This window comes from Athalia rosae, chromosome 8, assembly GCF_917208135.1.
Source record: "Athalia rosae chromosome 8, iyAthRosa1.1, whole genome shotgun sequence".
NCBI lineage: Eukaryota > Metazoa > Arthropoda > Insecta > Hymenoptera > Athaliidae > Athalia > Athalia rosae.
In genome coordinates this window covers 969,738-989,737 of record NC_064033.1, presented here as the reverse complement: position 1 = coordinate 989,737, position 20,000 = coordinate 969,738, and the positions used below count along the sequence as shown (strand labels likewise).

At 45.0% G+C, this 20,000-nt stretch overlaps 1 protein-coding gene and 1 long non-coding RNA gene across 3 annotated transcripts in view; one reads left to right on the top strand and one right to left on the bottom strand.

Annotated features, from left to right (window-relative positions):
- The window catches only part of LOC105692398 (rho guanine nucleotide exchange factor 40-like), a 121,611-nt gene that overhangs the window by 97,324 nt on the left and 4,287 nt on the right, over positions 1-20,000 (top strand). Inside the window, 3 exon segments of the mRNA XM_048659852.1 lie at positions 59-184; positions 19,116-19,566; positions 19,658-19,925. Of these exon segments, the coding sequence (XP_048515809.1) occupies positions 59-184; positions 19,116-19,566; positions 19,658-19,925 (845 nt within the window).
- On the bottom strand, positions 12,590-13,798 carry LOC125502123. Of its 2 annotated transcripts, none has more exons than XR_007279976.1 (3): positions 13,149-13,798; positions 12,992-13,086; positions 12,590-12,731 (listed from the first exon to the last, which is right to left on the bottom strand). It is a non-coding gene; the product is annotated as an uncharacterized LOC125502123 (long non-coding RNA). The 2 variants fall into 2 exon arrangements; XR_007279975.1 differs by having other exon boundaries at positions 12,595-12,731; positions 12,895-13,086.

The window sequence follows — 20,000 nt, the reverse complement described above, 5'->3', positions numbered from 1 at the left end:
TTTGGATATACGAAATTTTGAAAATCTCAAACTTATCGTGTCCTTATTTTTATTTCAGGTTCTGTCTTGGCTCTGCAAAAAGGGTGAAGAGACTCTGTCGAGGCATTCCCGACCCGCAGCTACCACCCTACCCGCCGCCAGAATCCACGAACGTGACTTCGAGAAGTTTTACTTCACGTCAATGGTGAGAGATACTTTTTTTATCAGTCACTGTCTGCGAATAATCAACGATCGATCAGCCCCCGATCCTGGAAAAAAAGCTCCCGACTCACACGAGAATCGCAGGATGTCGGAGGGACGTCGGAGGATGTGATTATTTGAAAAGTCCCGCGTGTGATTTGAATGGAGAGCGCTGCGCTAAAAAAGAGCGCAGGATTTGAAAGGGAACCTTGTAGGCGCTGCCACCTAGTGCTGCGCTAAAGAATCACATATCGTCGACACCCTGGAACAGCGTTGAAACGTTGAACGCCGCGTAAATTGAAATAGTTTTCAAGTTCCCGTCCGACCTCCTCGCTCTCCCCCGCCTCCGATAATCAAGGCAATTATTTCGCTCGATATCACAATCGGAGAGCGGCGCGTACCGCCGTCTAGCATACCTGCACGACTGGGAATGTCTAGCAACTTTACTTAGAACCGAACTCAACTTGGTTTATCGCCTCGAAAAGGAGGAACCAAGGAAGGAATCCAATCAGCGTGTAATACCGCAGATAAAAGTTAACCAGAAATTACCGCGAGCTTCTGATTTAAATTTATCACCCCACTTCCGTCCGCTACCCCTGCACGCCCTTGATCGGGTATCTAGCTGCACTGCAGCTAAATAATTTTTGTTCCTCAAACACCGACACCCACGCGATATAAATTGCAATCAGAACTTTGAAAAGGCTCAACCTGCATTTCGATTACCCGCTGTTATTTTTTTTTTTTCTTTTATCAACCTGCGTTCCTACGACATTCAAGCTCGAAACAAAGCTCCCTTGCCCTTGCCGCGAATAAGGATCCGGCAAATTGGATGTCGATAATATACGCTCGTCCCGATTCTCTGACCCGATGACCTCTTTGCGTATGTGACTCGAGCCGTCGGTGCATCCAATTAATCGATCGCGATTAATAATTAGCCTGCCACGTACGAAGAGCGGCACTTTAAAGATCCCCACGCGAGACCTGGACCGTCGAAGATGCGCGGGTATCGCGCATTAAAACAGCTCGCTTCCTTTACGCGCTTCTGCTGCCGCTGCTTCTCTTCTCTTCCTCGTTAGTGATTTATTGCCAAAAGTGTTAACGACCTTCGCCGCGTGAAAAACGTAGAGTAAAAGGCGAGGCGCGACGTTCCACTTTGCACTCCTCGTTTTACACGTCGGTCCTCGTGCAGGCTCGTACGCAATGTACAACTAGGCGTTACATTATTATTTATTTCAAACGAAAGTCGAATCGGGTTTACATACCATGTGCGGGTATGCCTCGCGGTGAGGATGTAACAGTTACATCCTCACCTCACAATCATTAATTACAACATTTCCGATCATTTCTAATTGCAGCACATATATAGACGTTTATGAACGCAACGTGCAACGCGCTGTGTAATTACGGCTCGCGAATCAACTCTCCTGTTTTTTTTTTTCTTTCTTTTTCTTTCCTCGCGAATTAATTAAAACGAATGAAATCCATTATCAGAAAAAGTCTGACCTTAATAATCGTTGTTACAAAACTCGCAATTTCTTTATTAAACACAAACAAGGGTGCGGGCTCGGGCGTAACGAGTATGAACGCCTTGTGCCGTTTCGCGGATAGAAAGATATTAAACAATTATTGTACGATTTGTAATCGTTACTTTTGAAATTATTACTCCGATAACGATCGATCGGTCGTAATTAATAATTACACACGTCATCCTCCTTATTCTCCTCCCCCCCTTTTTCTCCCCATGTGCTCCTCGGACGGGGAGCAGCAAATTCATACGTTCACCTGTTCGCCACGCCTCGATAAGATACGAGAATTACGCGATGTGTGTATATACTACCTGTGTGTACACATACGTTATACGTAGGGGAGACCGGGGCAAGTTGGAGACGTAAAGCTTCAAGTGCGGTTTTTTAATCGATTGTAAGCGAATTTCAAAATCTTTTGGTATTTTTCAAAAGTATGAGATGTTAGCTATTAAAAAAAAAATTGACATTGAATTCGATCATTCACAAACTATGTAATTTCCATTTTTCCGAAATTCTGCAAATTCGTCATCTTGCCCCGACCACGGGGCAAGATGACGAATATTAGATTTTGGTTTAATGGGCCTAAAAAAATACTTTTTTCGTCAAAATATACTTCAGTTTATTCAAATCCATAAAAGATATGAAAATACAAATACGCATAGTTTATGTAGTTTAGCTTAGATATACAATTAACACTGGTCGCAAACGAACTGAGCTGCTCCTTCGACATTAGAACATGCCAACATTGAATCGTGAATAAATTTATTCATTTATTTATTTATCAATTAATTCAATGAGCTGCACAATCGTATGTAGCCTAAATATCAATTAACTAAACAACATGCAAAGATCTCGATAAGGACGATCCGTCAACTTGCCCCCACCATCTTGCCCCATTTGCCACTATTTGCAAAAAAAGAACCCCACAAAAAGTACATTGGTGAAAATTCGGAGATTCTATGATCTCTAGGATCTATATGCGTATAGAAATAAAGTATTAATTCACAAGTCCGATCTTGCTTATCTGTAGTTGTGTACAACTATTTTCTTGAGCTCCAGATATTACTTCGCACACGTCTGAAACCACAATGCCTCCGTAAAAAAGCCGGATGACCTTGCCACGCTAGCTATATCGCAAATATTATTGCGTAGAAGAGTGTTTAACACTTTTTGATAACTTACCCGGCGCTATCTGTCAAAATATTCTAAAAACAATCAATTCGTCATCTTGCCCCAGCCTCCAACTTGCCCCGGTCTCCCCTACGCTCAATTCTCATCGGTTATTATACACCCAACCGTAAGAGGGTAATAAACTTCGCTCTGAATCGGAATCAAACAAACGATTGAATCGCCAATCGTATGGACTCGAAAAGCTCTTGAATTTTCTTTCACCATTTGCCTGATTTTTTTTTTTTTCACCTTACATCTTTTCAACTTTTTTAATTCCTTAAATGAAAAGGTAAAAACCGATGTTCTATGGTGAAAAAATGTATCCTGGTGTATAAGTCAGCCTTTGATCGGCGAGCGTCTTGTACTCGTCAACCATGCGCCGGTGTATCAATTGATACCAGAAATATCATCGAATGCCTGTCCGTATTCGTCATTCGGATCACGCGAGTTACGTAGCACCTATATACAATCGTTATAGTTGTATTACTGCCGCGGTTCTCGCGATACGATTGCGTCAATTTTTCATCAGGGACACCGCGAGCCGTTGATAGATTTTACAGATTCGTATCGTTGATGTGGGAAAGCGAAGAAAAATATCAGCGATCGATGGATATATAGATCTCGCAATGGTCTCCAGATATCAACGACGAAAGACGTCGTCGTCGTATAATTAGGACGACGTATATTTGTAAACAGCAGTACCCGCGGGTATCGAGTCGTAGTCACCTACGCGGAAACCGTTATCCCATATTGCATGAATGGAGGTCGTTTGCTGCACCAATGGAGGTCGGCGTTACCATGTAAATGCGAAATATACAAAGAGACTAGCCTCCGTATCCCATTGTACCTCGCCAAAATCGTGATCGGACTTCAGATCGCCCCGATACGCTATCGTCGCGACACGCGATAATATTTTTCGCTTCGATAAATTATCTTTTTTTTTTTTTTTGGAACGCACGCGGTTTTTTTTTTTCTTCTTCAACCGGGTTACCGAACGATGCGTGGAAAAAGCCAACGATCGTCAGCCGGTCTCTCACGTCTTCCGAATCTCTCCGGTACATCCTGACAACCGGAGATCGAACCGTTGCAGGATTAATGGCTTCGTTAATTCCGTTGCCCTTTTCTCCGGGAAGACAATACAACGTATCGCCTCACCCGTATCCTCCTGCTATCGAGACGCGCGTAAGATAATGAAACGCGAATGCGAACGTGCGTACGATTCTTGCGGTCACGCGGCTCCGCGGCTCCGCGGCTCCGAGGAAAGTTTCACCCCGAGAATCTGGGCTGCGAAAATTGACGCACAAGATCGATTCCTATTATTCAAATTTGTATCGTGCGATCTACCGAGAATTACGCGGGCACTGGTCCCTTCGAACGGCTTCGAAATAACCATAGCTCCTTAACTCGAAGAGAAATTTTTCAGCGTCTCGAACTCCGCCAATAAAACTGCGATAATCGCGCTACGCCAAATTTTTGCCGGCTCGGTCGAGAGACGCGTGCAGCGCGACGATTAAGTCGTTAATTTCTCATCAGTGGAAGAGGTCTGAACCGTCAGCTAAGCGGAGCTGATCTTTGAACCGATGCAACGGTGCAGCGGTTTATGAAAAAAAAAAAACAAATGCAGCGAGGCCAGCTCGAGAGTGAGACGAGAGTCTCTCACGTACCCTTGAACCTCGGTCTTCCGTAGCTCGCGTCTTCATCGCTCTCTTGAAACGACCCTCATCAACATTCCGCAAACACTCTCTCGAGCAAACAATATACCTCCGTCGTGGAATACCTCTGTGTGTGCGTGTGTCGCTATCACTCCTCGTCAAGCAACACCGATTATTATTGACCATAATCCGAACCTCGTACCGTCTTCCTTCGATTAGTTCGGTGTAGTATGGATCACCGTTTATACAATTACCGAACAATGTCGCCTTCGGAGAATCGTATTTGAAAAAAAATTAACGAGTGTCATCGATTAATAAAAAAATGAGAAACCACGGCGGTATTAGATGTGCTCGATTTATAGATTTTCGAGAGATTTCTGATCACCCCTAACGATTTTTATTCGAGGCATATTATCTGAAGAATAAATTTCGGCGATCTGTGAGGATGTTTTGGAGATGAGAGAAAAAAAAAAGAATTTTTCCAACCCACACGTGTTCGGCACGCCGCAATCGTGAAGGAATTTGAAGAATTCTAAAAATTTATCGACCGTTACAACGTGCGCGTTGAGAGCGCTAGATTTTTGGGAAAATTCTTTCATTGAAAATTGAAAAGTTTTGCGTTAATTTTATTTTCACACAGCCGTTTCACGTGATTACCGTACAGCAGGTAAATACGAGAGTCATATACGTATACGAATTGGTTTATCGAAGCGTGTAAAACAGGTTCGCGTTCAGTTATAGGTCAACGCGAGTGAACGTGATCAAAACTACGTGGAATGCAACGACGACTAACCATTATACCTACCTACCTACCTACCTACCTACCTACCTACCTGCCTGCCTGCCTGGCTGCCTGCAGTCGTACGGCGACGATTCTTGACGTCGGCAAAATTGCCAAGTTATCCTTCAGAAGCATTGGCTCACGTTCGTCGAGTTGTTGGCTTCGTTTTCTGTTCCGTATTAAATTTTCTCCTTTTTTTTTTTTTTTCTTCTTCGTTCGTTTATCGCAGTCGAGAGTTTTTGTCGCGCTAGTTGTCCAAAGTGCGGATTCTGGGTGTACGTGATAAGATCGGAGTGTAACATGTGCCCCCCACCAGCCGTCGCACTACGTCTTTTATACAGGAATTCGAAAGGCGGGCTCCGTATAATCGAACGGTTTTTAATCGTCGATTACGTAATACCGCCAATTGCTAGTTCGACGCGAAGAAAATTCATCCATCGACCGCAAATATTTAGTTAAAAATTCACCAACGAAACATTCCATTTTCATACGAATCGTAACCAGGTACGAGAATATAATTAGCCTCGAGTTACCCCCCCAAGAATTATACTTGGAAGGCCTGCAAAAATTGACCCAACTTTAATTTTCACCGGCGTGGTATAATTCGTCACAAATCTAGACGTTAGCGTTTGGCTGAGGGACTCGATTTCTATGAGTCTAGGAACATGACTTGCGATTGAAAAAAAAAGTGCACTCGATGCCAGCGTAAAATTTGGCATGATATATATTTTGTAAAAGTGAAAAATCATCGGCGATCATCGCCCCTGTTTCTATTACTGCGGTGCAGGGGCTATGGTCTTCTGTATGAAAGAAAAAAAAAATCGTTCGATCCAGTTCTGAACTACTGTACACATAATCTATTGCGAAAGCCCGCGGAGAGTCGCCGTAGCATTACAACTGACCACGAAGGAAGTGAACGCCATATAGCGATCGGTCATGTGCCTTACATGTGCAGAATTAATATCCTGCCCAACGGATCGATCGGATCGCCTTTCCGAGCCTCTGGTAATGTGATTAGATTTTTAATCGATTCCGAAAAACTTCTCAAAATCGAACGATACAGACGATATCCGCATCGTGATCTTTGTGAATTTTTTTTTTTTCTGATTAAAAATTACGCTCGCCGAGGGATGATATTTTTTTGGGGGATGGACGTAGGGATCTAATTTCCGGCGAATAAATGTCGTTTTTGATCACGCGATTTTGACGCTGATCCCGGTAACGATTGGTCGGTGCGGAGGGGGCGTAACACCACGCATATACGTCGGCTACGGCAGTCGGATAGCGAGAGTGGAATATCCAGCTTGCAGCAACGGCTCACACAATCAGTAGGACAGCGACTCGCGCGCGGGCCGTTTGCTTCGTTTCTCCGGTTTCGTCGTCGCACGGTCCCGACCTACGTCAGAGGAATTAAATCCAAAGTGTTCGGGGGGTGCGGGAGGAAAATTGCAACGACAAGTGCACAGTTTTGGAATTAATCGGTGACGTTGCCCCGAAAAAGTGATTTTTTAAAAATAAAAAAAAAAAATAAAAAATACGTTGGTGCTTTTCAGTGTTCCCATTTATGCGTCGGTGTGACACGCGGTCGTTCCGATAGAGAAATGAATCCATCGAGGGTCGAATAAAATTGTCGGAGGAGATAATAATTAGAGCGCGATCTCGGATGTCGATTTTATCGCTCACGCGGGAACGAACGGTCCGTCCGAAGAATACCCCTGAGATTTTTCGCCGCTATCGTTCGTTTGGATGACGTCAAATTTCGGCTATTTCGGATGCTGGTTACCGAAGAGGAAACTGGGGGCAGTGCCAACTGCTGTCGACTGATAGCCGTGCGGCGTAGCGCCGATACGAGCGAAACAGTTCTCGTCGCGGACCTCCGCGGGTCGCGGGAAAATTCTACGCGCGACAACGTCGAGCCCCGAGGAGGAAAAAAATCGGCGGAGGAGAATCCGGCGCTCCGATTCTCCCGGAATTCCCAGAGGCGAACGAGGGCCAGACCCTCCTCATTGAGATCGGAAATCGACTCGAGTCACCCGAGTGCTAGGGATCCTCCGGACGCCCGGCGTCCCGCACGTTATCCTGTGCGGCGCCGAGGCGAGGCGGTGGGAGTGAGGCGTTCGAATTCCCTCGAGGAATCGCGGCAGGCGCGGGAAAACGGAGTCGAACGATACAATAATTTTCATTTCAACGGAGGGGAAACTGCCGATGGAATGCGGTGCAGCGCGGTGGCCGGTGTCGACGAGGACGCGGGATGCATTTTACTGCGAGTAAGATCTTTGGAAGAAGGTCCTCGGACGCCGCTACTGTCCCGACAGGACGAGAAGAGCACCAGACGCGACAGGGAGCGGGCGCGTCAACTTCGTCGTAGAAATATCACCGGAAGATCGGCTTCCGTACCCAGATTGAACCAAGTGAGTTGTCGCGGTAAAAAGTTCGCCCGCGGTATCGTCCGCCGGGGATCGTCGATCGCGAAAAATTTTCCGTCCTGAATTATATCAGGTTTCAGGACTACGCGTCGATACAGTTCCCACATACTCGTTTCTCGGATAAATTATGATAGGGGCTGATTCACGACCGCGGCTTTGAGGGGTTTCGATCCCTACCCAGTGGTTCGATTTCCCCTATGGTTGTTACATCGAAGTTTAAATCCGATGTCCGAAAGCAAAAGAAGACGTGAGACGACCGGCTAGCTCTTCCCGGGTTTAAAGTTACCGAACAATTTCCGATACGTCGCTTTACGAATCTTGTAAATTTTTTCCTCGTCCTTCACTTCTTTCAGATCGGCTTCGGCTTATTTTTTTATCGATATATTACTTTTGGCACGCACAAAGATCGCTATCGTGCATTTCCCGTATGAGGCGAAATATGAATCTCCGCTCGTACGATTGTTTAATTAACGAAACGAGCGTTGGTATATCGGAGGGGAAAATTGTTTACACCTACTTTCTCGAGAACTCCTCGTGCGGTTGTTTTTCTATGCACGGTTATTTTAAAACTAAAATTTCTACCACAACGCAACTCGCGGCGCGGTACGTACACAGTTTGCCGCCTCTCTTCGTATTCCGTCGCGTACGTCGGCGGTATCGGCCATTCGGAATCTTCGTTGCGTCATATTCATCGTCTAAAAATTTCTCGAGCTATTTTTCGATGCGTTGATCGACTGCGTTATATACAAAAATATTATCTACCGTATAAAAAATGACCCACCATGTGTATTTTAGGCGTCGAAATTCGTCGCCTAGCTAAAGTTCGTTGACTTCGTCTCACGTTCTCGAATGCGGGGGGGGAGAAAGAGAAAAAAAAGGGAAAATTCTATCGGAGGTATAATCTGGTCCAGCGAGAGAACGGCTAGCTTCTTTAAGCGGGTTCGACTTTATACCTACGCTCCCCGAAGATCGAACAAAGATCGGAACCTGCCTCTTTATTCGTTTGTTTATTTTTCTTATCTCGTCTCTCTCGTTTCTTTATCGATATGCAAAATTCCACGCCAAGGCTACCTTTAATCGCGTGCCGCCTGACGTCAACGTACGACTCGGAGAATATCGCGCACGATTCTTCAGTGACACCCCGAACGTCGCGTCCATTTTTGTCACCTGACACCCACCTGAGTGTGGCAAAACTCCGAGAGAGTTAATGTCCCGACCGGTATACCTGTAACGAACCTCCTCAAAATGTCTCTTCAAGGTAACGCCGCTGATTCTTCGTGGCGATAAAAATTTCGCGACACTCGCACACAGATATTTCGGATGAGCGGGGCTGTCGTCCTTCGAATCGGTTATTCCTCCGCGAATTTTTGACGCCGAAAAATACCATACTTGTTTTTCCATTCTTTAGCAACCGTTCTCGGTATTTGATCGGTTTTTTTTCAAAAAAACAAAATATATTTCGTCGATTCGAACCGAAGTAGCTGAAAATTGCGGACGAATAATTTGACGAACGGTAATCGCGACGTGTGGAATTTGTGCATCCAGCGATCGAGTCGATCGTAGGTACGTTTTGCGGTGATTAATTGTCGTCGAAGGTTTTGGTATTTTAGCGTAGAAAGCCGATGGGATTCTCGTGTTTCGTTTAACCCGATTTTATTATCAACATCCTCTTCGCGTTCCGAAGAACGTTGCGACCGCACCTTCTTCGTAGCGTGGGTCGACTACAAGGACGTTGAAAAGTCAATCCGCTATTCGTGTGACGTGTGCGACGCACGGTTGAAAATTAGCCATTTAGGCCAGAAAGTAGAAACCAAATATGTGTTCTAAATTAACGAAGCCAACCTTACAAGATTATCGTCCGATTATGGGCAATTAGCTCGGAGCGTAAAAGACACTGAGCCGTTATATTTGCACGATATGCGGTATTCGAAAAATCCTCGAAACTTTCCCTCCGCGCGGAAACGCCCCGCCGACTTCCCGTTCGATCCGATATCCCGAAGCAAACCGTGGTCTCCACCGGATTAGAAAATCGGCAAAACCGGATTACGCGCATGCATTATACATAACGCTCGACAACTTTGCTAATTTTTATCTCCGAGCGCGAATTTCCCCGAGATTCTTATCTCGCCAAAAGTTATTACAGAGTGTGCGTGCGAGGTGTTTGGTTTCTTCCTGACGCAATCACCTACGGGGTAATCTCTCATCTTTTTATTTGAGCCGTTGCGGATCGCGCCGACGAGGAGCTTTCGTAGACACAATATAATATACGCGGACCGCACCTTTTTCTTTTGACTTACTCGGAAAAATGAGTAACTTTATACTTCACATCTCTGATAACGTTCCCGATACACGATTATTATATTTCTATCAATTTATTTATTGGTCGATCGAACGCGTCACAGGGGTAATAATATCGTACGAATTCAACCCTCGATAATCGTAATTACCTTCTGATTGTGTGTCAGACGGTCGTGTGGTTTATGATAATTGCTTAACGTAAATTGCGGGCGTTTTATATCTCGAAACTGGGACAGGTTGAGACCGTGATTATGCGGGCAACAGCGGCAGCTACAGCAACCCGTCAATCACTCGGGACAGCGAATTTTCGCAACACCCGGGCATTAGGCCGCTGCACGACGAGATAATAATTCGTCTCGATTAGAAAATATTTTCATCGCTAAGTATCTACGAAATTTCATCGACTCCCCCCCCAGCCAGCCAGCGATGCAAAGATTCGGATACACCCCGTATCCCGCGTACGTACGCGAACATGCGAGAAATGGAAGTCATTGCCTCTGCACTGTTCATATTTTTAGCGCTGCCTCCGAGTTGTTTCGCTTATAATATTCCTTAATTTAGCCATAGCCGAGTGTCGACCCCCTGCCCCCTCAGTGGAACGTACGGTGTTTAAATAACCGCGAAATTGAAGCAAAAATATGTGAAAAGCTTTCGGAAGTTGCCTCTCACGTACGGCGTTTGGGGAAACGCTGTGTTTCCGAAAAAATTAATCCTGGAAATCGTGTCGATCGATGTAAAAATAAGAGCGAAAATTCCACCCCGGAAGTGTACGGGTCGACCCACAAGGTCCGAGGTACCTATTTCTGTGCCGTTGGTTCTCGCGTGTGACTTGGAAAAAAAAATGTAGAAGAAAAATTAGAGTTCACAGCGTCGATAGCGTTCGGTAGCGTAATAACGAACGATCGGGATAGATCGGTAGGCCTGACCGAGGCGTGTGTAATCCCCGTATAATATAATACGGTGTGGGATTCGAACGAGTTATACGCGTACGAAAACCCTGACTGGATGATTACGCAAGAGCGTGGAATGTCAGTCGATCCTACCTCCTGTACTATTTCCACCTATACTCTCGTACACCTCTCACATCTTTACCCGCAGCTAAGTGCTGTCTGACCACCTCTGTTTTTTTTTTTTTATTTCTTTCATACTTCTTTCTCGCTTTCTATAATGATAAATCGGTGCACTCTCGCTCTTGTTATACCGCGTGATATACCTCTACAATTCATAGCGATGCAAAACTCTCTGTACGAAATCTCTGCGTTTCGTGTCGATATTATCGATTTTGATATTCGCCGAAGAAACGCGTCGCGTTCCACGGTTTTTTTTTTTTCTTTACTTCAATGTACATCATACTTGCCTTTTGTCTTAATTCTCACACATAGAAATCGACGCCCGACGTAGACGCTGTTCACGTGGCAGCGCGTCTGCACGTCGTTCCGTTGACACGTGGCGTATGAAAAAAATTTTTTTTGAAGTGTAGTCGGAGTGTAGCTGTGATTGGTCTCTAATTGCGGATTTTAGATTTTTAATTAAAACGTATGGAGAGTCTTGAGACTCCTTTAGATCTGATTCCTGACGTCCTTGCGGCGCGCTCCTGCAGATCGATCGTTGCGCGTCTCGCTGCGAATTAGTCGGCTGAGCTCGAATCGTACGATTTTCTACATTTATCCGTCGCGGAGATGAAACGATAAATTTTAGGCAGGACTGTGGTAAAAATGAATCTAGATAGGCCGTGAGATGCGTCGCTGTGATCCGAGATTTTAAATTCACAGTTTCCATTCGAATCACGTCTGGACCCTTCGCTCCGAGCGTTAACTGCGTGAAACGAGAAGAAAAAAAAACAACAACATTTTTTCGAGAGGACGACTCGTGACATTTGTCACTGGAACCTCGTCTCTATTTAAACCCGAATCGGTTCGTGGCGGAAATCGATTCGTCCTTCACACCCTCGTGGACCTGGAATTGTTTTCTGCTCCGGAGTACGAGCTGCGATTAGAATTTATTTTGTACCTGTTACCGAAATGAAGTTCTCATTTCGTAGAGACCTTTGTACTCCGGTGTACGCGGGCACCGTTTGAATGCCGGTCACGTGAAATTTAGAAGGCCTTCGCGTACGCTCTTCGAATACGCGTACGTGTTCCCTTCCAGCGCCTTTTATTACTTTTTGAATTTCAAACAACGCGTTGTAAATGGTGCTCCCATATGCCCTCGACGTATATACGTATCCGGGCGAGATTTAAAAATGGAACGTTTCTTTGTCCGTTATTCAACCCTACTCTCCTCCTCCCAACCCTCGGTCCGCGCTGTCCGGACGTACCGGAAAAATTCATTCTCATATTCGAAGGCGTACGAGAAAGAATAGGAGATAAAGGATGACGGGAAAAAAATTCATATTCTCAGACACGATATTATCATAGAAGCGGGATAGACCGTTTAAACGGAGGACGTGCTCGTTCAATTTCTTCGCTACAAAAACAAATCTCCAACAAAAGCTGAGGTCATCGTTGAGCGATGTGGCCTGCGAAGGAGGAAGACTCTAGGTGTCTTTCGACGTGTCGCCAGTATTCCTCGTTACGTAATTCTCCGTCGATTCGATCGATCGGGTGACCCACCACCCCTATTCCAGGTTAAAGTGATTTCGTTTTTACGGATCTAGGTGTATCCTCTTTGCCGAGGTGGGCGCGGACGTCCCACTGAACTAAAATCAATCGTTACGGTTTACCGTTGCTGCTTTTTCTTTCCTTTTTTTTTTTTTTTTTTTTTCTCCGATCGCGTGTGGAGACAATGGACAGCTGCCAAACGACACTCGTCTCGTCATTACTTGCGAGTTAAATAAAAGCTAGCTTGACACCCATTCGCACCTATATCCTCAACGCGTCACGTGAATCGACAAGTGCGGGGTAAAATAAAAATAAAATATCGATACGTCTGCACCTATAGCCACCGCATTCGACTCACGTTCGCCTAAAAACCGTTCCGACTCTTCATCGGCTTCGTTGAAATAAAATCGAGAGAGGATTTCTTTGCGTCTGACGTACGTACGGTAGACCGATCTAGAAAGAAAAAGAAAAAAAGCAAAAGCATCAAAATTATACGCCACGGTAGTTTTACATACCAGTTTGGAGATCGCTTTATAATTATATCGGTTCGTGTGCGTGTCTGCGATTCGCAATTTAATTCGTTTCAAAATTTGTATACCGCTCCGTTCACTTTCAATCTCATATTTATCCGGACGGACGAATTTTTTTTTTTTTCCACAGACACAGGTACGCGACGATTCCTATCCTTTTTTGTTCGAACTTTCATATGCACGGTAAAATTGACTATCCGGAGAGGATTGATCGTCTCATCGAGTCAAAAGGTGTATGAAAAAAAAAAAAAATAAAAAAGGAAATGAAATAAATAGCTCGTGACAGGAAGTATTTCGCACCGCGTTCATCATTACCGTCGTCGTCGTCGTCGTCGTCGTCGTCGAAATGAGATTTTAAACGAGCGTGGTATATCGTCGTTGGCACGATTATTTTATCCACCTATACGTTCGCGATGCTTCTATCAATACCCGTTGCGTACGTAGACCCGTATGAACGGAATTGTTGCCTTCAATTGGCTTAGGGGTACTTTCACTTATTCTCCACACTGTTCTGCAGCGTGAGCCTGGATTTTCTTGCGATTAAACTTTACGGTCGCGAACAAAATACCTTCACCTGCTGAAATGTTCCACAGTCGCCGTCGCCTCGTCGTTCGAAATTCACCCGTGACAATCCAACGATAATCGGCGATGCAGATGAACCTGCCGAAGAAATAACTGCCGAGGGAATCAAAGCTGAAGTTTTGCGCTTATAGTCACGGGACTTCCGCTCTTCGAAATATTCTGAAAAACGGATCGATCGAAATATCGTAATTTATGCGGGCGAGAGTTCGTTACAGACGCGTTGGGAAACTGCATTTTGCGATAATCACCGCGTTGTAGAAACTAGCGCTACTCATCGTGACGATCGAACCGGTACGACGCGTAGTTTTACGTGCGAACGTTTTTTTTTTATCATTTTATCGAAAGTATATTGGCAATCGCATCGTCGCTGTCCCCTTACGATCGACGGTTTCTCTGCGATCGTTTTTACCCCCCTGTTGTCCACTCTTTCTTTTCCCACGGTTTTTTTTTTTTTTTTTCTCTTTCTAATTAACTTCGCGTACGCGTTACGTACGAAATTTCAGTAATCTGAATCCACTGTCGTTTTCCATCGTTTTTTAAATTATAAAGATGTATCGTTGCACAAAGTTTGCCGCAGCTTAAAGTTCAGCTTCTTACGAGGACGTATATGAAGGACGGGCAACCGTACGAGTGATAAACCGATAACCGTCTAACCTTCCAGTTTCATCGTCGAGTTATTTTATCTGAAATTTTTCAACCAGATTTAATATACAGCTATAAATATTTCACGACGAACGATCCACATATTTCTAAAATATTATTATCAGAAAACAAACTTTCCGCAATTCTCTTTCTCTCTATCTCCCTCTCCTTGTTTGTTCTTTAGCATTTTTTTTTTTTTTTCTTTTTTCTTCCACTATGAATTTCGTTATAATGTACACGTTTATTCGTCCAGAGTTCTTTTAGAAGTCTTTCATTATAAGTATGGGTTGGTGAAAAATTTTCGTAACTACTAACCCAATTTCGCAAAGCTCTACGTATTTTACATTGAGCCACCGTTGAACTCGTGTACTATATTCATTCATACGTACGTTTGTAATCTTGCAGAATAATTTAAAAAAAAATAAAATATTCCCCAAATTTCGTCCTTTTATACAGCTGTAAATTCTCCGGCGCGATATACTACGAAATGTTTTCTTCACGCCCTCTTTGCATCGTCTGAAATATCCGTCGATTTATTTGTTTATTAATTAACGGTACGTACACCTCATACTCGTATCATTAAACAAGCGATTTATTATTCGTGTGACTAATTTTTGTGCCGGTTTCAAAACGCGATGCGAATTAATTAGAAAGTTCATCGTGATGTGAATAGACTTACTTATATTCACCCGTTACACGTAAACATACATACATGTACGTAAATCTCTAGATAAATACGATCTGAAATAATTTTCTAACGTATATTACAACAAATACGGTTGAATCCGTAATAATATCTGCGAGGGCAAACGAATCATTAAAATTCGTCGTAACGTTAAATTAATTAAATCAACCTTCTCGTCTGTCTTTTACACACCTCTGGAATTTTAAAGTCTCCATTCAATCAACAAACAGAGTAGAATTTTTTATCTACGAGGAAAAAAAAATGTGAGGTATCGCGAAAGAAAATTTAGTGCACGATAATTATTTTTTTTTTTCTATAGATTCGCATGCAAGGACGTCTGGAAATAATTCAGTCATTTGCATAGTACCTGTACAAGTGTTATAATAAAATGAAAAAATCTGATAAAATGATTTGGGAATCAGGGTGAAAATAGCGAGCGATATTCGCATAGCACAATGGCACACGCACTCCTCCCCCTACATTTTATTTCACGTGTTGTAAGAATACTTAGCTGTACGTTGTCGTACGGTAGGGATAATTGTTCCCGCACAATGAGCACATCTGCCGAGATCCCCGTACCTCCGACCGTTGCAAGGACTTCGGGTGCGACGCGACCATAATCGTAAACGTGAACGTTCACAGCTGTTCCCGTGAAATGCACCCGCGCTATTTAATCCACCGCGATCGACCGTACAAATTTATATCCATCGATTAAAAATCCGCAGGACCACGTCCCCTACGATAAGCGTTTGCCCCGTGGGAGGATGGGCATCAGGATGTACGCGAAGAGCTTTCGAGCGTCGTGAAAGGCGAGACAGATTCTCGCCCTGTAATTACGCTGCTTCGACGAACGGATATCCGATCTGATAATTTAGACGCAGACCAATTCCACGTATGAAATTTAAACGGTATAATTTTATAGCATATTTTTATCGCACGGGTACAGCTCGAACTACAAACGATGGATTATTGAAAAAGGGAAGAAAAAAAAAGAAAAAAACAACTCCCGTCGCATCTGTTCTGTTTCACATTATATTTCCAGATCCATTGTACGTGTATGCAGGCATCGGACTTCCAACTGCAATGTATTCTATCAAGTGTACCTACTGCGAAGTGCAGTCGTGCATAGTGTAAAAGTACTCGTCGATTCGTAATTGACCAATCGCCGGTCGTACTCCCCGTGCAGTCCTCTGTAAATACTGTACGTCTGCATTGTCGGATCCGAATAATGATGATGATAATAATAAAAACTACATGCAAAGTTTAATCGTTCGCGATCAGCTGCAACCGACGACTACGTCGTCGTCGTCGTCGTCGTTCTCGCGCAGCATTGAAACCGGCCTCGAAGTTGAGAAGAGCGACGATTAACCTTTATGCAATAATTACATGTAGGCACTACCTTGTATTCTGCGCTCCAAAGAAACGTTTGTACGAAGTAAAACGGAGCGCATTCGAATCTTTTATCGGGACACCTGGACCCCAAACGCAACGCTCCCTCGGACTTCGTCGCCCAATTATTAGCTCTTTGCCTTTTCACGCATACCAATGTGCGTAAATAATTCATTCCTTGCATCTGTGAGGCAAAAAACGCGGACGTATAAATTGAGGAGATCGTTCAATTGATTAGACCGGAAGGGGAACCCGAACATCAAAAAACAATTATGTCACGTACTTTTCTCTAACTGCATAATACTCTTCTGGTTGTAACGATTTCTCCTTTTTTTTCATTTCGCTGTCAAGTGCCACCTACAGTAACGACGATTGCCGTCGCGATTGATTTTACGAGGATCCGCGTTTGTGTAATAATGTAATTTCATCGGTAATTTGTATGAAATTGCGGTAGATTAGGAGGAAGCTTGTTTTTTCTTCCTTTCCTTTTCCTATGAAATTATGGGTTTATTTTATTGCAATGTGTACGAGGAATTGGAAGTGCATGAATTTAACGTAGATAACGTAGAATATATTTTATTACCTGGTGTTCGCGTGCGATTGCCAGCTGCAACGATTATTACCCAATCATTTTAGATGAAACGATCGTCGGTACGAATTAAGAAAAATGTTGTATCTACGCGAACGTGTAAAATGATTGTGGGAGACAATTGCAATTATGTAAAAGAACGTCAACGATTCAATGACTCTCCCGATTCGCGGGATACCGAAACGAATAATTATAAATTTCCTACACAATGAGGAACCGATTAAAATCGATGTCGTGAGAAAAAAAAAAGAACAAGCAAAAGCACGATGATTCGGCCATGAAACTCCGGTGGTTTTCCGGCTGAAAAAAAAAAAATATACCGGATGCTTCGGCCTTGTCTGACGAAAGAAACGAGAAATGTGTCAACGAGTTCGATTCCACGATAGAATAATTGTACAGAGTAGTCCTGAATCGGGAATCTTGGCGTGAAGGAAACCTTACAGGGCAGCGAAAGACCTCGGACAAGGTCACCGAGGGTCAACGGGAGGTCGTACATCGGGCAAAAGGCGTTCTTCGGAATTACAACGACGACGATCGCGTTTAGGGCTTCGCGCTAAAGAGGACCCGTCGCAATTGATGCGTTCTACTCGCGTCACGAGGCATCGTCGACGTTCCCCTCTGCACCGTTGACACGGGGACTTTCGGAGTCTCGATCTTCGCCGGAGAAAGTTATCCCGGGTGCATATTTTCGATGCACGTATCTTTCCAATCCTGGTGCACGATCGTTCGTCCGCAGCGCAGAAAGGCCGCGTCTAACTGCAGCGTTGCATCCATGGATTATCGCGACTCGATCTCATCCACGGATCTGCGGACGGAAACCCTAACGGTCGATCGTACCGACGAATAAACTTATAGCTATAGGAAATTACGGGCGTTTGAATTTGCGAGCGTCGTCGTTCGGTCGGGATACGTCTGTCTCGGCTGGCGTCGCTCGGATATGAGAAATCTTTCGCCGCTGGTGATGCGGCGGGATCGTTGCTTTCTCCACGTTTGCCTATCGGAAAAATCGCGTAATCCCGATTCGAACTTTCAGGTTCACGATTTTAACGCTAAAGATCAGGGGCTGCTGAAAAGTGGCGACGAACTAGCGGCATAGCGTTACCAACTTCTCGAATACCTTGGTACACGTAAACTAACTCCACAGGTATATCGCACAGCACAACTTTTCTACGCGACATTCCATCCTGGTCAGCAACCTGTACTCCGGCGTCGTAAACTTTAATGCCTTTCGACAAAATACAAGCTCTTCAAACGCCGTTGCTGCCGCCGCTGCGTACGTCGAACTCGTCGAACGAAACGATCGTACTTTTCGTTTTTCCGATTCGTTTGTTTGAAAAGAATTTTGTCCACATTCGAAATAGTTTATACAAACTAGAATACATACGTTTAATTTCTCGCTCGAGTGGCACTCACGCTCCCACACTCGTGGAGAGTTTTCCTCTCCCTCGCGTCAGGAACTCCCCAAGGGATTTGAAGTTTCGGGAGCACCCCAAACCGCAAAATGAGACCCTCCCCCTCCCTTAGAAGTGTACCAAATTTCATCCCCGTTCTCCCCCAGTGTTGTCGCAAACGAGGTATATTTCATAACCGTAATTTGATTTATCGATGCACTCGTACAATGCAACAAAGCGCAATGATGGGGACACACAGTTTTGCAGTCTGTAAACACGACCGTGCACCCCATGTACATTTCGGGTACATGATGTTAAATCACTCCACGATTTTCTTCGCCCGTTTGATCATATTTATGCGTTGGATATGAGATCCGTACTTTAGCCCTGATCAACCCTGATCAAACATCGTTACCGCTTTCATTGTTGTCAAAGATATTTACGAGTCTTCGCAACCATCGCACCCCGTCGGCTATTCTCTGAGTACGCACGTACGTAACGCCTAGGAAAAGAAAGTTTTCGAATATTCGGGTCGCACGCCAGCTGGTAAAAGGAGCGGAAAATTCACCAATAAAAATTACACCGTCGACTCGCGTTCATTCATTTTCAACGGCATTCATTGTACGGCTGCGATATTCAACCTCCTATTCTAGTTCGGATTTCTCTTTCCTCAGAAACACTTGGACAAGGGTAGCGACCTAGCAGAGGCGGCGAACACCAGCGGTCTTCGCGAGTTGGCTCGTTCTCTGAAACAGCATCTTCGTGGTTTCGGTTCGAGATTAGAAGACACCCGAGAACGTCTCGAGGACACCTCGCGATGTTTCCTCCTCCTGGACAGGGCTTACGAGTGGGCGTTGGAGGCGACCAGGGTGGTCGGGGATCGCCGAGCCCAGCAATTCCTCATGGCGAAACCGCCGCTACCCCAGGAACATTTCACCGAAATGTTGGCCCTCGCCGAGAAATTGGGCAACGAACCCCTCCTAGAGCAATGTCGCGTTGCGAGGGGTCGGTGCGCCGAAGCTCTCGAACTCACGAGATCCGCCTCCGCACCCGGTAGTCCTACTCGTCGACGATCCTTCGCCGCTTCGGGGTCAGCCTCCTGCTGGGACGACACTCTGAACAAACGTGAGTTCGATAGCGACGAATCGCTCGAAGAAAAAAAAATTCCAGAACTCGCGGGACTAATGGGACGCGTGGTTTTGTTGGTCTTCGTCAGGTACCTCGTGGGACGACAGCGACAGTGCGTCCTGCGCGTGTTCCGTCGATGGGGCGGGAAGCGTGGCACCCGGTGCCGGATCCAGCAACGGAGGTCGTCCCACCCTCGACAATATCGCCGAGCTGCGGGAAAGCGCCGAGCAGCTCCTCGACTCCTCTCCACCCAGGTCTCCACCTGCGAGTCCGGCGCCGCGACGCCTCGCAAAACCACCGGTCAATTCGCACCTGCACAGGGCGCCCAGTATCGCGCCTGGCATGAAGGCCAAGAAGTATGCGTAACATTTTCTTATCCTGCCAACGTGAATGAAATATTTTTCTTTCTCTTTCGAGAAAAGTTTTCCTCG